General features: G+C 35.3%; 3 protein-coding genes and 1 pseudogene across 5 annotated transcripts; all 4 read left to right on the top strand.

Moving 5' to 3' along the window:
- The first annotated feature begins 237 nt into the window (after nt 1-237).
- LOC120213496 (T-complex protein 1 subunit theta-like) lies at nt 238-3,936 on the top strand. The gene is made up of 13 exons (XM_039211612.1): nt 238-541; nt 678-940; nt 1,046-1,192; nt 1,305-1,466; nt 1,600-1,677; nt 1,801-1,934; nt 2,123-2,195; nt 2,285-2,362; nt 2,445-2,567; nt 2,751-2,845; nt 3,152-3,376; nt 3,489-3,546; nt 3,639-3,936. Exons 1-13 carry the CDS (start codon nt 394-396, stop codon nt 3,705-3,707), a joined length of 1,653 nt encoding a protein of 550 aa, XP_039067543.1. The 5' UTR covers nt 238-393; the 3' UTR covers nt 3,708-3,936.
- Nucleotides 3,937-4,168: 232 nt separating this feature from the next.
- On the top strand, nt 4,169-5,734 carry LOC120213989 (annotated as a pseudogene).
- A 1,028-nt stretch (nt 5,735-6,762) lies between these two features.
- On the top strand, nt 6,763-9,661 carry LOC120213516 (TATA-box-binding protein-like). 3 transcript variants are annotated; one of them, XM_039211640.1, is made up of 9 exons: nt 6,763-7,060; nt 7,886-7,973; nt 8,082-8,153; nt 8,313-8,363; nt 8,486-8,530; nt 8,673-8,765; nt 8,992-9,093; nt 9,174-9,247; nt 9,319-9,661. In XM_039211640.1, coding segments are annotated over exons 1-9 (606 nt in total). In that variant the 5' UTR covers nt 6,763-6,980; the 3' UTR covers nt 9,320-9,661. The 3 variants fall into 3 exon arrangements, with proteins under 3 accessions (XP_039067571.1, XP_039067568.1, XP_039067564.1); XM_039211637.1 differs by having other exon boundaries at nt 9,316-9,661; XM_039211633.1 differs by having other exon boundaries at nt 9,174-9,661.
- A 1,017-nt stretch (nt 9,662-10,678) lies between these two features.
- On the top strand, nt 10,679-12,939 carry LOC120213978. Its single transcript, XM_039212008.1, has 5 exons — nt 10,679-10,762; nt 11,147-11,313; nt 11,588-11,666; nt 12,639-12,693; nt 12,782-12,939. Exons 1-5 carry the CDS (start codon nt 10,679-10,681, stop codon nt 12,937-12,939), a joined length of 543 nt encoding a protein of 180 aa, XP_039067939.1.
- The last annotated feature ends 382 nt before the right edge of the window (nt 12,940-13,321 follow it).

Genomic DNA, 13,321 nt, shown 5'->3' with positions numbered 1-13,321 from the left:
GGCCCGATCATCTAAAATGCTAATGTCTGTAATGTTAGGTACCGGATGAATAAAAAAAATTATAGTTACTTATTTGACAAAAAAATATAATTTGGACACTTATTTGAGATTAAATTTTTTTTTTTATAGTTTGTTAAGCAAATTTATAAATCTAATTTCAAAACTATTTATATTTTTTCTAAAAAGGCCAATTTTAATCTCTCACGTGAATTGAAGGCGCGTGGAAAATGGTTTCTTCCACCTCCTAGGGCTTTCTGGGACTAAAAACTCATAAACACTTAACTAGACACTTCGATATCCCCTCTTCTTCAAAGCCAACAACGTAAAGGTTAAACCTTTTCCCCTCGTTTCTCCATTTCCAAAGGTTAAAGTTTTTAGTAAAAAAGAAGAAAAATGGCGTTCTCAATGCAGCCTTATGGCATACAATCCATGCTCAAGGAAGGTCACAAGCATCTCTCAGGTCTCGACGAAGCTGTTCTCAAAAACATCGATGCTTGCAAGCAACTCTCCACCATCACCCGCACTTCCCTCGGCCCCGAAGGTACCCTTTGTTTGTTCTCTTTTCATTTGAAATCTGCTGCTTTTTTCCGAATACTTTTCGTTTGATATCCAGATCAAGTGTTATTTTTCTAATGCCTCCCCATTTGCTTTTATTGATTGGTCCACTGTTTATTTAGGTATGAATAAGATGGTAATTAATCATTTGGACAAGCTCTTTGTCACCAATGATGCTGCTACTATTGTCAATGAGCTTGAGGTTCAGCATCCCGCCGCCAAGATTTTAGTTTTGGCCGGTAAGGCTCAGCAGGAGGAGATCGGAGACGGTGCTAATTTGACGATTTCGTTCGCTGGTGAGCTTCTCCAGAATGCAGAGGAGCTTATTAGGATGGGTTTGCATCCAAGTGAGATCATCAGTGGTTATACTAAAGCAATTACCAAGGTTTGCCTTTGCTTTCCCAAGTAACTTATATGACTTGAGGTGTTGTGCTAATTACGATAATGTGTCGGATTTGATATTATAGTTTTTATCTTTTAATATTTGTAGACAATTGAGGTGTTGGGGGAACTTGTGGAGGAAGGTTCTGAAACTATGGATGTTCGGGATAAAGAGCAAGTTGTTACTCGAATGAAAGCTGCTGTTGCTAGCAAGCAACACGGACAGGAAGATATATTATGTTCTCTTATAGCCGATGTAATTTCAACTTATTCCTCTTCTCTTGTCTATCATTGATCTGTTTGCCTATTTGCTGATAACTTTTGAAGGATATCATGATTACTTTTTGTTTATTTATTTTGCATCATAGGCATGCATCCAAGTCTGCCCCAAGAACCCTGCAAACTTTGATGTTGATAATGTCCGAGTCTCAAAGCTTGTTGGAGGAGGTCTGCATAATTGTACAATTGTTCGTGGGATGGTTTTAAAAGGTGACGCTGTGGGAAGTATAAAGCTTATTGAGAAGGCAAAGGTACACATTCATTGTTCTCCTTTCCATTCCTGGTTGATTAATTAGTTTCTATAACAGTTTCACTATAATCTTTTATTGGTAAATCTTATTGCTTTCCGGCTTACGGATTCATGTTGTGTTCACTTTGTAACAGGTGGCCGTGTTTGCCAGTGGCGTTGATACATCTGCCACTGAAACAAAAGGCACTGTATTGATTCACTCTGCTGAGCAGGTAAATTGTGAGAATAATATATATATTTTTGTCTTAGATCCAACTCTGTGCTGATAAGTAATTGGAATTGGGGGTTTTCTTTGGTCAAATACGTCTAATGTAGAAGGTTTTCTTATCTTTCAGCTAGAGAATTATGCTAAAACTGAAGAAGCTAGGGTTGAGGATCTAATCAAAGCAGTTGCTGATTCTGGTGCCAAAGTTATTGTCAGTGGAGGACCAGTTGGTGAAATGGCATTGCATTTCTGTGAACGTTACAAGTATATGAAGTTTTCTTTTCATATTTTAATTCTGCTCTCTTTTTTCTGTTAATTTTGGATGTATGGTTGTTCTATGTAGTTGATTGATACTTATGCAATTATGCCAAGTGTTTGATAGATTGGAACATCTTGCTTTTGTAGCTTTTGCATCCTTGTTTACATGTCTAGTTTGGATCCTTTTCTTGCAGGTTAATGGTCTTGAAAATCAGCTCGAAATTTGAACTGAGGCGTTTTTGTCGCACAACAGGAACTTCCGCTCTTGTGAGCATTCTATCTAGATTATAGTAAAAGGAAAAAAAAAGATAATGTCTTTCGTTTGCAATCTGATGAGCTTTTAATTCTTTTGACAGTTGAAACTCAGCCAACTGAAGGCTGATGATTTGGGATTTATTGATTCAATTTCAGTTGAGGAAATCGGTGGTTCTCGGGTATGTTTTATGAGTTTTCTTTTACTCGTATTTGGTTTCTTGTCTTTTATTCAGTTTGTTTTGTATTATCTATTGAGTGTAGGTCACTGTTGTGAGAAGTGAAGAAGGTGGTAACAAGATTGCCACTGTGCTTCTACGAGGAAGTACTGATAGTATATTGGATGATCTTGAAAGAGCTGTTGATGATGGGGTGAATACATATAAGGTGATAGTTGCCAAATATTTACTTTGTTTCTTAGTATTCTTCCGAGTATTGTTGTGTTTCTCCTCTGTAAACTTTATTGAGTTCTGTATTTCTTACCTTTTGAGACATTTTTTTGTTTATTTTTGGATGTAAATTTCAAGGGAAGTATCATTGTCACTTTCTTAATGCCGTATTTTTTGTTAGGCAATGTGCAGGGACAGTCGGATGGTTCCTGGAGCTGCAGCTACTGAAATTGAGTTGGCTAGAAGATTGAAAGAATTCTCCTTTAAGGAAACAGGGTGATCTATTTTTTTTTTCTGCTTTTACTTCTTTACTATAAAGTATCATCCTGCAATTATGTGCTGCTCTTGAATTGCATGAATGGCATGATCGAGTCATGATGGCATTTTACCTGCATAGCCACCATGTTTTTGGACTAGTAACACTTTTTGATGTTATACATGGGCTGAGCTGGATTTTTGGGAATCGAAGCATCGTTTTCAAACTTTTGTATCGCATTTATTATACATATATATATATATAAATTTTGGAATATACAGTAGATTTTGGACTACTGGCTAATTGGGTAAATGGATATTTTGCAGATTGGATCAATATGCCATTGCTAAGTTTGCCGAAAGTTTTGAAATGGTACCAAGAACCCTCGCAGAGAATGCTGGACTCAATCCAATGGATATCATATCTAAGCTGTATGAAAAGCATGCATCTGGAAATGCCAAAGTGGGCATCGACTTGGAGGGAGGTGATTCCGAGGATGGTTTTTGCAAGGATGTGTCAACCCTCAATATTTGGGATCTTTATGTCACCAAGTAAGTCGCATTTTGATCTTTGTCAATCCGACTCATAAGTACTTTCTCATACGGACGCACACCAACAGTACGAACTCTCTTCTTTTCTTGTGTTTCTTTCTTCTTTCGACAGGTTTTTCGCTCTCAAATTCGCAGCTGATGCTGCCTGCACCGTTCTACGGGTAGATCAGGTAATTAACTCAAAACAGGGCTTGAAAATATATATTGGTTTCGACTGTTTCTGTTCACCAAGCATACTTATGCCATGCCTTCAATTTTGTAGATTATAATGGCTAAACCAGCTGGAGGTCCAGGAAGGAGAGAGCAGCCCGCAGGAATGGATGAGGACTAAGCAAAGTCTCTCCTGCAGCATCATATGTCGATTACCTTTCTCTCGTATCTCACTGTGTTTGGTTTGGGATTTTGTAAGGCATCTTTGAGATGCTTTAAACACTTTGAAACCAAGTTTTGATTTTATTTTGAAAATGTTATAAGGTTTTGTGTTGTGTTTATCAATTCTGTAATTTTCCCATCAGTAAATTTGGTGAATGCTGTCACCTTTGGCTATTAACCTTTTGTTAGATCCAAGTTCTTGTTTTCATCTTTTACTTCTAAATGTTTCATACCCACCAATTGAAAGAAACATACGAAAAGGCTAAAAACTGAAATAATGAATGCAAACTTTCTATCCATCCTTTTTTAACTGTTGGGTAAAAAACTGAGCAGTTTTCAAGCCGAAACTTATCATGAAAACTTGGTATAAAAATATTAATCGAGTTAAAATAAATTATATAATATCGCTAAATCAATAGTGCAAATATGTGAAAATGGATGGCCAAAAAAGCATGTCCAAACAAAACAATAGCTAAAGGATGAGCCTACCAGCTTAGTTAGTCCACTGTGTGGAAGCCAACAGAGTTTCTTCCTACCAACAATGGCTTCCCTTCTTTGTTTCTCTCTTCCAAAACCAAACATAATTAAAGCTACTTCTCCTCTTGCGACTCCTACTTCAACTACCCTTTCCTCTCCAGAGGCTCTCGACGAAAAATTCAGCCGCAAAGGCATCAAATTCTCGGAGCACAACAATTTCCATTACTAAGAATCCCTGATGCCCATGTCACTTTTTACAAGCCTAAAGTATACTGGAACGATGACGGCTTCGAGGATATTCTTAACACAGTCCCTGCTGGTGGAACAGACCCTACCAAGTCCAAAGGAGGGATTGGTTTGTTTATCAATGATGCAACCGAAAAAAAGTTCGAAAGGGTCGCTTCTATCTGGTTATGAGTGGGATGTAAAGGATGCTGATAATGACGCCATTGATGCTCTTCAGGTATTTTCTCACTTGCAGACACATACTTGTCCGAGTTCATGTAGTTTTATGGGATTTTGTTTAGAGCTGTAAACAAAGCCGAGTTTGAATGAACCTGGATTTGTTTGTGATTAATAGTTTATATTTAAGACCGTTCATGATCGGTTTGTGTTCGTATAATGTATGAACAGGTTGAGTTGAGCTGTACTGCTGGGACTCTAGATATCAGTTATGTTGTCTCTCTCCATCCATTAAGCATAGCAACAGCAGTCATTGTAAAGAACAATGGCCGCAAAGATGCGAGTTTAACCAGTGCCATACTTAGCCATTTGAGCTTCAAGAAAAGAAGTCGCACAGCCATTAACGGACTCCGAGGCTGCTCTTACTGCACTTTGTCTTCGCCGTTCGAGCTCTTATCCCCATCCAAAGCAATGAAAACCAAGTCTTCGGGATGGTTCGGTTCCGATAATGAAGATAAAGCAGGTGTTTGGACCAAACAAGATGTGCCGATCACCATACTGAATGACAAGCTCAGTAGAGCCTATGCTGCTCCACCACCAGAGAGGCAGAAGCCATATTTCGAGACACCACCTTCAAACTATGAAACTCTTGATCAGGTAAAATAAACCCTTTCTTGTCCTATTCCAACCATATACATATACATATACATATACATATACATATACATATACATATACATATACATATACATATACATATACATATACATATACATATACATATACATATACATATACATATACATATACATATACATATACATATACATATACATATACATATACATATACATATACATATACATATACATATACATATACATATACATATACATATACATATACATATACATATACATATACATATACATATACATATACATATACATATACATATACATATACATATACATATACATATACATATACATATACATGTATATCTTTGAAGTTTCGCTTATTCATCGGTTCATTTTACAGGGTAGAGAACTTTTCTTCAGGATAATAAGAATGGGGTTTGAAGTTATACACAAGGAACCTCAGTAAAGACATAGTCAATAATGCAATCTCAATTAAAAAATACTAAAAAAACAAACAATAGAAACTCACTAAATCATAAGCTTGTCGTGCCAACAAAACTTTCTCCGTGCACAAACTCAGTGCATTTTCTTGACCTCTCTATAAATGTATATCACATATGAAAAAAATATGAAGAAATACACATGTATTGTATATGGTTATAATAAACCATTTAAATTGGAATCAAATAATATCATAATATTATAAATATTTATAATTAAATTTAAACAGAAACTTGAAAATTTGACTCGACTCGACTCGATTGAAAGCTCACCCCTATGTGGCATGACATGTGACATCATTCGATTGGAGGATTAAATTTATTAAAAGTATGACTAAATTGAGAGAATATGTAAATAATAGTGACCAAATATGTGATTATATCAAAATATTTAACTGTTATTAACGACAGTTAACTCGGGGTGACCACGTGTTAATTAAATAAAAACAAAAGTGACCACATCTTAATTAAATAAAAACGAAAGTGATTATGTATTATGTTTTTTGAAATCAGTGACCAAAAGTGGATAAAATATAAACATAAGTGATTTTCATGTAGTTAACCCTTATTTTAATAAACTACATTAGCTAACCGGTAAAAACCGGTATCAGACGTTTCTTAACCGGGCAATAGAGTCAAGGTCTATAAATAGGAAGAGTAGGGTACAAAAGGACGACCCGATAGAAACACAGCCTCTCCCCCTTTCTTATAAACCAAACCCTCAGAAATCTCATTATCAAATCCATGTCCTCTCAAATCCATTCCTTTATCTCTCTTTTATCTTAAACCAAAATCTTCTCTATATATATATATATAAGGCTCTCGTTTTCAAACTTTTACCATCAATTTTCCCTCCGATTTTCATATATTTATACACAATCGTTTAAAATCCCCAATCTATTTCCATTGAAAAACTGGTGAATTTGCTTGGATTTGAATGAACCCGATCTGATCTGTTTCTGTGTTGTGTTTTTTCTTCATTCCCTACAAAATTGTAGACTACGTGTCTTTTAACGGGTTGAATTTTATTAAATTTGTTTATATTTTAACATTTTAAAAAGAAAACCTAATTTTTGGGTCAACGGGTTTATTAGATTTGGCGAATTCGGTTGGGTTGTTCTGGAATTGTGTGTTTTAAGAAAACCCAGACTTTTTTCTGGGAAATATTGGGGATTTTCTTTCGGAATTTTTGGGTGAACAACGAAGAAGAGAATGGCGGAACAAGGTGGCTTGGAAGGGAGCCAACCAGTGGATCTTTCTAAGCATCCATCTGGCATTGTTCCTACTCTTCAGTAAGTCTCTATTTTGCCTCTCTCGTCCTCTTCGACTCTGACACTTTTATATAAGGTTATAGATGGGGAGATCTTTAGAAGATTAGGTGTTATTGGAGATGGGACTTTCAGGAGAAAAAGAAAGGTGTTTTGGGGATATGGGTGTTAGAGTCTCGGCGGTTTTATAAGTTGAATGATCTCTTGGCTGAATAGAGTTTGTGGATCGGTATCGTCTTTTGGTAATTGTGTATTAAATCACGGGTAATTGACTGCCACATCATGCATGTCCCCTTGGAAAGGCCTCACCATAGCACCATTCACCTGCTTGATGACATGCTGAGCATTTCACCTAAGCTGTAGCAACTTTCTTCAACTCCAGCTGGTGCTTTTTAGAAAGGGGTCTGTACTGACCCCTACCTTTTAAGAACCAGCTGAAGATAGAATGGCCTGTACGATCTCCCACGCATATATTCGCACTTTATGTTTTGCTGATGACGAGAAGTTTGTGAAATGAGTTTTGATTATGTTGCGGGAACAATGGGGATTTTAGGGATATGATATGTTAGCTTGTGATTTTGTTTGTGAATGTTGAAAAGTAGATTAGAGAAATGAGTTATGTTTTTATGTTGGTTGAGTAGGCTTTAATGGAAATTTAAAAGACAATTGATTGTGATTTTGTATCATAATAGTGGAAGGCTTTTTAGATGTCTTTGGATGATACTGTTTTGTGTTTCGTTATGCGAATAGAGTTTCTTAGATATAGATGGTGTGTAATATAATTAAATTATATAAATTATCATTAATAAGCTTAATTCACTTGCCAGTTTACTCTTATTGTGTTTCTAGAAACATTGTATCAACTGTAAACTTAGATTGCAAGTTGGATCTTAAGCAGATTGCACTGCAAGCTCGAAACGCCGAGTATAATCCGAAGGTATACTACTTACTGATGGTTCTTGTTATTATTTATTATAGTTTGTGCAGCTCTGATTCTGCTGCTGTTATTTGGTCGCTAACCTTTTCTTTAAAAAAAAACCTACAGCGTTTTGCTGCAGTCATTATGAGAATCAGGGAGCCCAAAACTACAGCTTTGATTTTTGCCTCTGGAAAGATGGTAATTCATTTCTTATTGAAAATCACAATCATATGCAGCTATTTGGCTGCGTGGAAAAATGGAAGTTTTAGCGTCAAAATTGTTTAGTAAATAAATAGTGCTAGTGTGTTAACATTATTCAATTATTGATTTACTAAAAAACTTTCCTTGCCGCTTCAGGTCTGCACTGGTGCAAAAAGCGAACAGCAATCTAAACTGGCTGCAAGGAAGGTAGATACTTATCTTTGACATGCTTTTTTTTTAACTATGTTGTGTTAGTTATTCTTATCATTAGAACAGGAAGATACAATGATGAAACCAGTGATTAACTGAGAATATTTTTTGCTTTTCAGTATGCCAGAATTATCCAAAAGCTTGGTTTTCCTGCTAAGTTTAAGGTACCGTAATGCTTGATTTCTTTTATATTTCTCCCATGCAAACAATGCTCATAAAATCTCATGTATTGACTGAAATCTCATCCTTCAATAGTGGTTTCCCCTACTTGGTTAGTCATTTACCTTATTCTGCTGTGATTGGCAGGACTTCAAGATTCAGAACATTGTTGGTTCTTGTGATGTTAAATTTCCTATCAGACTTGAAGGTCTTGCATACTCCCATGGTGCCTTTTCAAGTGTAAGTGACGTGCTTTTTATTGGGTCTGTTTCCTTGTGTATGAGAACATTGATATGCATGTTTTATAAGTGAACATGTGGGAGTCCGAGATATGAGTACAAGACTGTATGCATTTATCCATGTGTATGTTCATTTATATACGAGCCCCTTGGAGTCTTCTTACCCTTATATTTGTTGAAAGTGGTGTATCATTTGTCTAGTAAAATAGCCTTTTCTTTTAATGCAGTATGAACCAGAACTCTTTCCGGGCCTGATCTATCGTATGAAACAACCAAAGATTGTGCTTCTTATTTTTGTGTCAGGGAAGATTGTGATCACTGGAGCTAAGGTGATACCTCAGGCCTGTGTTCAACCTTCATGCATGCTGTTTATGATTGAGTTCACTAATTTTCTTTGTTTGAGTCTCAGGTTAGAGATGAGACATACACAGCCTTTGAGAACATATATCCTGTCCTTACAGAGTTCCGGAAAAACCAACAATGGTAAGATACTACATCCTCTCTCCTCCCTTTGAGGTGATTGAATCTTATTGTTTTTCCGTTCGTCTCAGAAGAATGTTGCGGACCTCGCCTCTGTCTGATCTTTAAGTTTGGTGGCAAATAATAAACCTTTGAATGGGACATGTCTTTTCAGAGTTACAGCCTTCACCAACTCGGTTGTGGATACTAGGTTTTCCTATTCCCTGGTTTTCAGGAGTTCGATTTCAATTATGAATATATAATGAACAGGGATTTGCAAGTTTCGGGAATCTGGTCCGTTGGATCGGCACCAGCTCTTTCGGATGTGGTTTTCATATCGGGTTTTCTTCCCCCCCCAAAAGTAAGTATGGTGCTTAAATGCTAGGTAATATCCTGCATGTAATTAGTAATTTAGTAAGGGAAAAAAACTGAAAAAGGGGGGGGGGAAATAACTTGAGTGTTATATGTGGACATTTTGCTTCCAATTAAAAGTGTAATGGTAACTTCATTAAAACTAACCCTTAATTGTGCTTTTTATTGATGGAACTGATTTAGTAATGGCTTGTAAAGGTTTGTAAATTGATGCTAGAAAATGCTGTAAATATGAAATTAGATCAGCTAGAAAATCCCTAGAATTTGGGTAAGAAAAGTTTTCTTCTCGATGTGATAAATTAGATCGGCTTCTAATAAAATATATCTTTTATTTAAACTTTTCTTCTCGACGTGTTCCCCACCCCCCACCAAAGCATTTGGGCTTATAATGTTTTCATTTACTATATGGTGATTTCAGTTTCTTTTTTAGTATTTTCTCTACAATGTTCTATTTTAAGGCAAAGGCTTTTATTTTGATCGTTTGTTGATTAATGACTTTTTTGTCTCAATTAGACGTTGGGAATAAATTCTTGCAAGAAAGTTAAAAGTGATTATTTAATCGTTGATTAATAAGAGGATCTTTTTGTATCAATGAGATGTTGAGATTAAAATGTTAAAGTTGGGAATATTTTGTCATCAAAAGGTTTGGGATGGGAATTTCAAATTAAGTGAAAGGATTAAAATGCATCAAGTGATGAAGTTCAAGGGTCAAAAAGTTATTGTCTTTAATTAAAAAAGGGTCATGGTCATGAATTATGTAAAGAAGATAGGGTAAATTATGTATTTAGTACATAAACTATTAGTTTTGGTCCGTTTTACTATTTAAACTTTCATTTTTTTAAATTATACTTGACGTTTAGTTTTCATTTCAGTTTAGTATCCATTGTAAAAATTTATCACGTTTAATCTAAAATATTAATTTTGGTCTGTTTTAATATCAAAATTTAACGTTATTTTTTGAATTTTTAATGGTGAAATATTAAATGAAATAAAAACTAAATTTTGCTAAGTGCAACGCTAAAGTTAATACAGACCCTTAAGTTGAACTAGTTCGAAAGCTAAACCGGTTTCTTGGTCCAGTTCATGGCTCAATTCACTGCTCAAGGACGTTTGAAGCTGCTCTTTCACGGTGGAGTGGAACCAAAAGACCCTTTTCATAACAAGCTCGTTAGCCATGTTTTTGGTGGGGTGCAATAGGGCAAGCTGATAAAAAATTGGCTTGTTAGGCATCTCTAAAATTAATTTGGGGTTTACGGTAGGTTGACGTGACGAATTCTAATAAAATATAATTTTTTATTAGAATTTATCACATCAAGAAGAAATATTTAAATGAAAGATAAATTTTATTAAAATTCATCAAATCAATATGACGAGTTTTAAGTCATTATACCAAATATCATAAATCCCAAACTAATTTGTTTTGTCGGTATTGGGTTAAATAATTAGCCCACCAACAGTATTGGGTCAAATTTGCCTTTTTGTTGGTTCCGGTGGGCTTAGATCACTTCATTTTCAAAAGGGTATGTTCAGGTTTCTTGGTTCTACTACTAGAAAACACCACTTTTCTTCTCCTCCTTGAAGAAAGGCAACACCTTTAATGCAAAGGCAAGTCTTGATGTTAGTGATGAAGGGATTTATGATGATAAGGATTATGATAGCGAGCTTGTAGTTGATGACTTGGCTTGTTTTATAGGTCTTGTTCTCGATATCTCTTACAGGTAAAAGAAAACATTTTTCATTTACCCATTTTTTCTTGTTTGAATTGGATGCTTTCTTTTGTTATTTTAGCTTGATTCGAGAAGGGTATTTGTTAACATGTATGTAGCATTTTACCACTCCATACTTATATATTGCATGGTCCGGTTTTCACTATAGGTGATTGTATAGGTAAATTATCTGACAGCAATTTCCCTTGTGTTCAATCTGCAACATGAGTTCTCCTTTACTTGATACCTGTCTAATGATTTGAACTATCGTTGTCGTTCCGGACAGGCCGATCAATGTTGTTTGCCGGAAGAACGATATATGTTTGGAGTTCGTGGAGATGAAAGTCCGTGCCAAGCCCATGATTGTAGTAACATCAGACATCCATCGATTTTCATTATAACAATATCATTCACGATTACTGACGCCTTACACATCTAAAGATACAATAACTCCAATATTGTCGATCCCCAACTATATGGACGAGGATTCTCAAAATTGCTAAAAAACGAGAGATATTGAGTGTGAACTAAATTACCGAATTTATCCGACATCAAAACTACCTCAATCAACTCTAATATATATGCTCGAGTTGCACATGAAACTTCTTGCTCAGTACTATGCTCATTGAGCAGAAATTGACTAGGCAACCATGATAGCCTCAAACGTCGGCCGTTTAAATATATTTTACTGTCGTCTTCCCAAGTAACCTATTGCAAGCGAAATCCATCGAGTAATTATTATCATGCACTATCGGCATCCCATTTGTTGGGACCCAAGTTGCATGGCCACGTCTTCCAAGTTATCGTATAATCTCCACACACAAAATGAAACGTATGTCTCTGGTCTCCAACGTTCAATCAATGCATTGATCAAATCGATACCAACTTGAATTCTGGAACAAAATTAACATGGTAAAATCCAGTCTGTTTCAAGTTATTTTCAATCAACTCATGTGATTTCTTGGGAATATTGATTCGGTGACGGAGGACTCATTGTGGGTCTTCCTACAATTAATTAAATCATGAAATTAAGCAATTGATAATAAAACCAACTTTCACCATTTAATAATAACAATTGTGTTATCAAATAAAATATAATATTTTATTAAATTAAATATAGGAATAACATCAATTCCAAATGGCTAGAAATATGTTGAGCGTCAAGATGAAACAGTTCATTTTGTTCTTCGATTTTAACCGATCTACAAAAAAATGTTTTTTAATCATAAAAAAATAATTTAAGAAACTAACTAACTAAATAAATAAATAAAATACAATTACTACCTGATATTACTTCTTCTTTCTTCCTATTTTTCTCCCTGAAATTCTTGTATTAGGCTTTGAATTCCCCGGCTAATCTCCTATTCTTTTCTTCTATCTTTAATCTTCCCGGTTAGCCTCCATAAACCACATATAGGCAAAGTTTTTTGGGTTCAATTATTGCCGCAATAATGCTGCTATTATTGTTGCAAAAATGCAGCCATTATTGCTACCATAATGCAGTTATTATTGCTGCTGGGTAGACTGCATGCAGGGATCATGGGCGGGAGAAAGCTTGCAGGCGGTTCATCACGGGCAGACTGCATGCATGTAGGCTCACGTTGTATGCAGAGGGGGAAAGCGCATGGATTACCATGAGACACCGACCCTTGACGCTATGACCACCGTGTAACTCCCACTTCACGGTAGATTTCACCCTATTCAAGTAAATAAATCTATTCCAACATTATTCAGGCTATTTTTTTCTACTACATTATTTAAAAAATTTAGCTAATTGTTTACCTTAAAAAGTAATTGAGAACTTATAATTACCCAATAAATGAAAACTAAAACAAAAATGATATAATAATAGAAATGTGATTATCTATAAAAGCATTTTTTTTTGTTAATCTAAGGTATTCACAAGTGCTAGTATTATTTTAATAACTCTCAATCATTTGATAATGAACGTTCAAATACTCTGGTGCTTGAACCTAAAACCTCTATTAGTAACAACAATTCCTTTAACTCTCAAATACTC

Source organism: Hibiscus syriacus, unplaced genomic scaffold (genome assembly GCF_006381635.1).
Source record: "Hibiscus syriacus cultivar Baekdansim isolate YM2019G1 unplaced genomic scaffold, ASM638163v2 tig00000738_pilon, whole genome shotgun sequence".
Lineage (NCBI taxonomy): Eukaryota > Viridiplantae > Streptophyta > Magnoliopsida > Malvales > Malvaceae > Hibiscus > Hibiscus syriacus.
The sequence above is the reverse complement of the archived record's forward strand: the minus strand, read 5'-3'. Positions and strand labels throughout refer to the sequence as shown.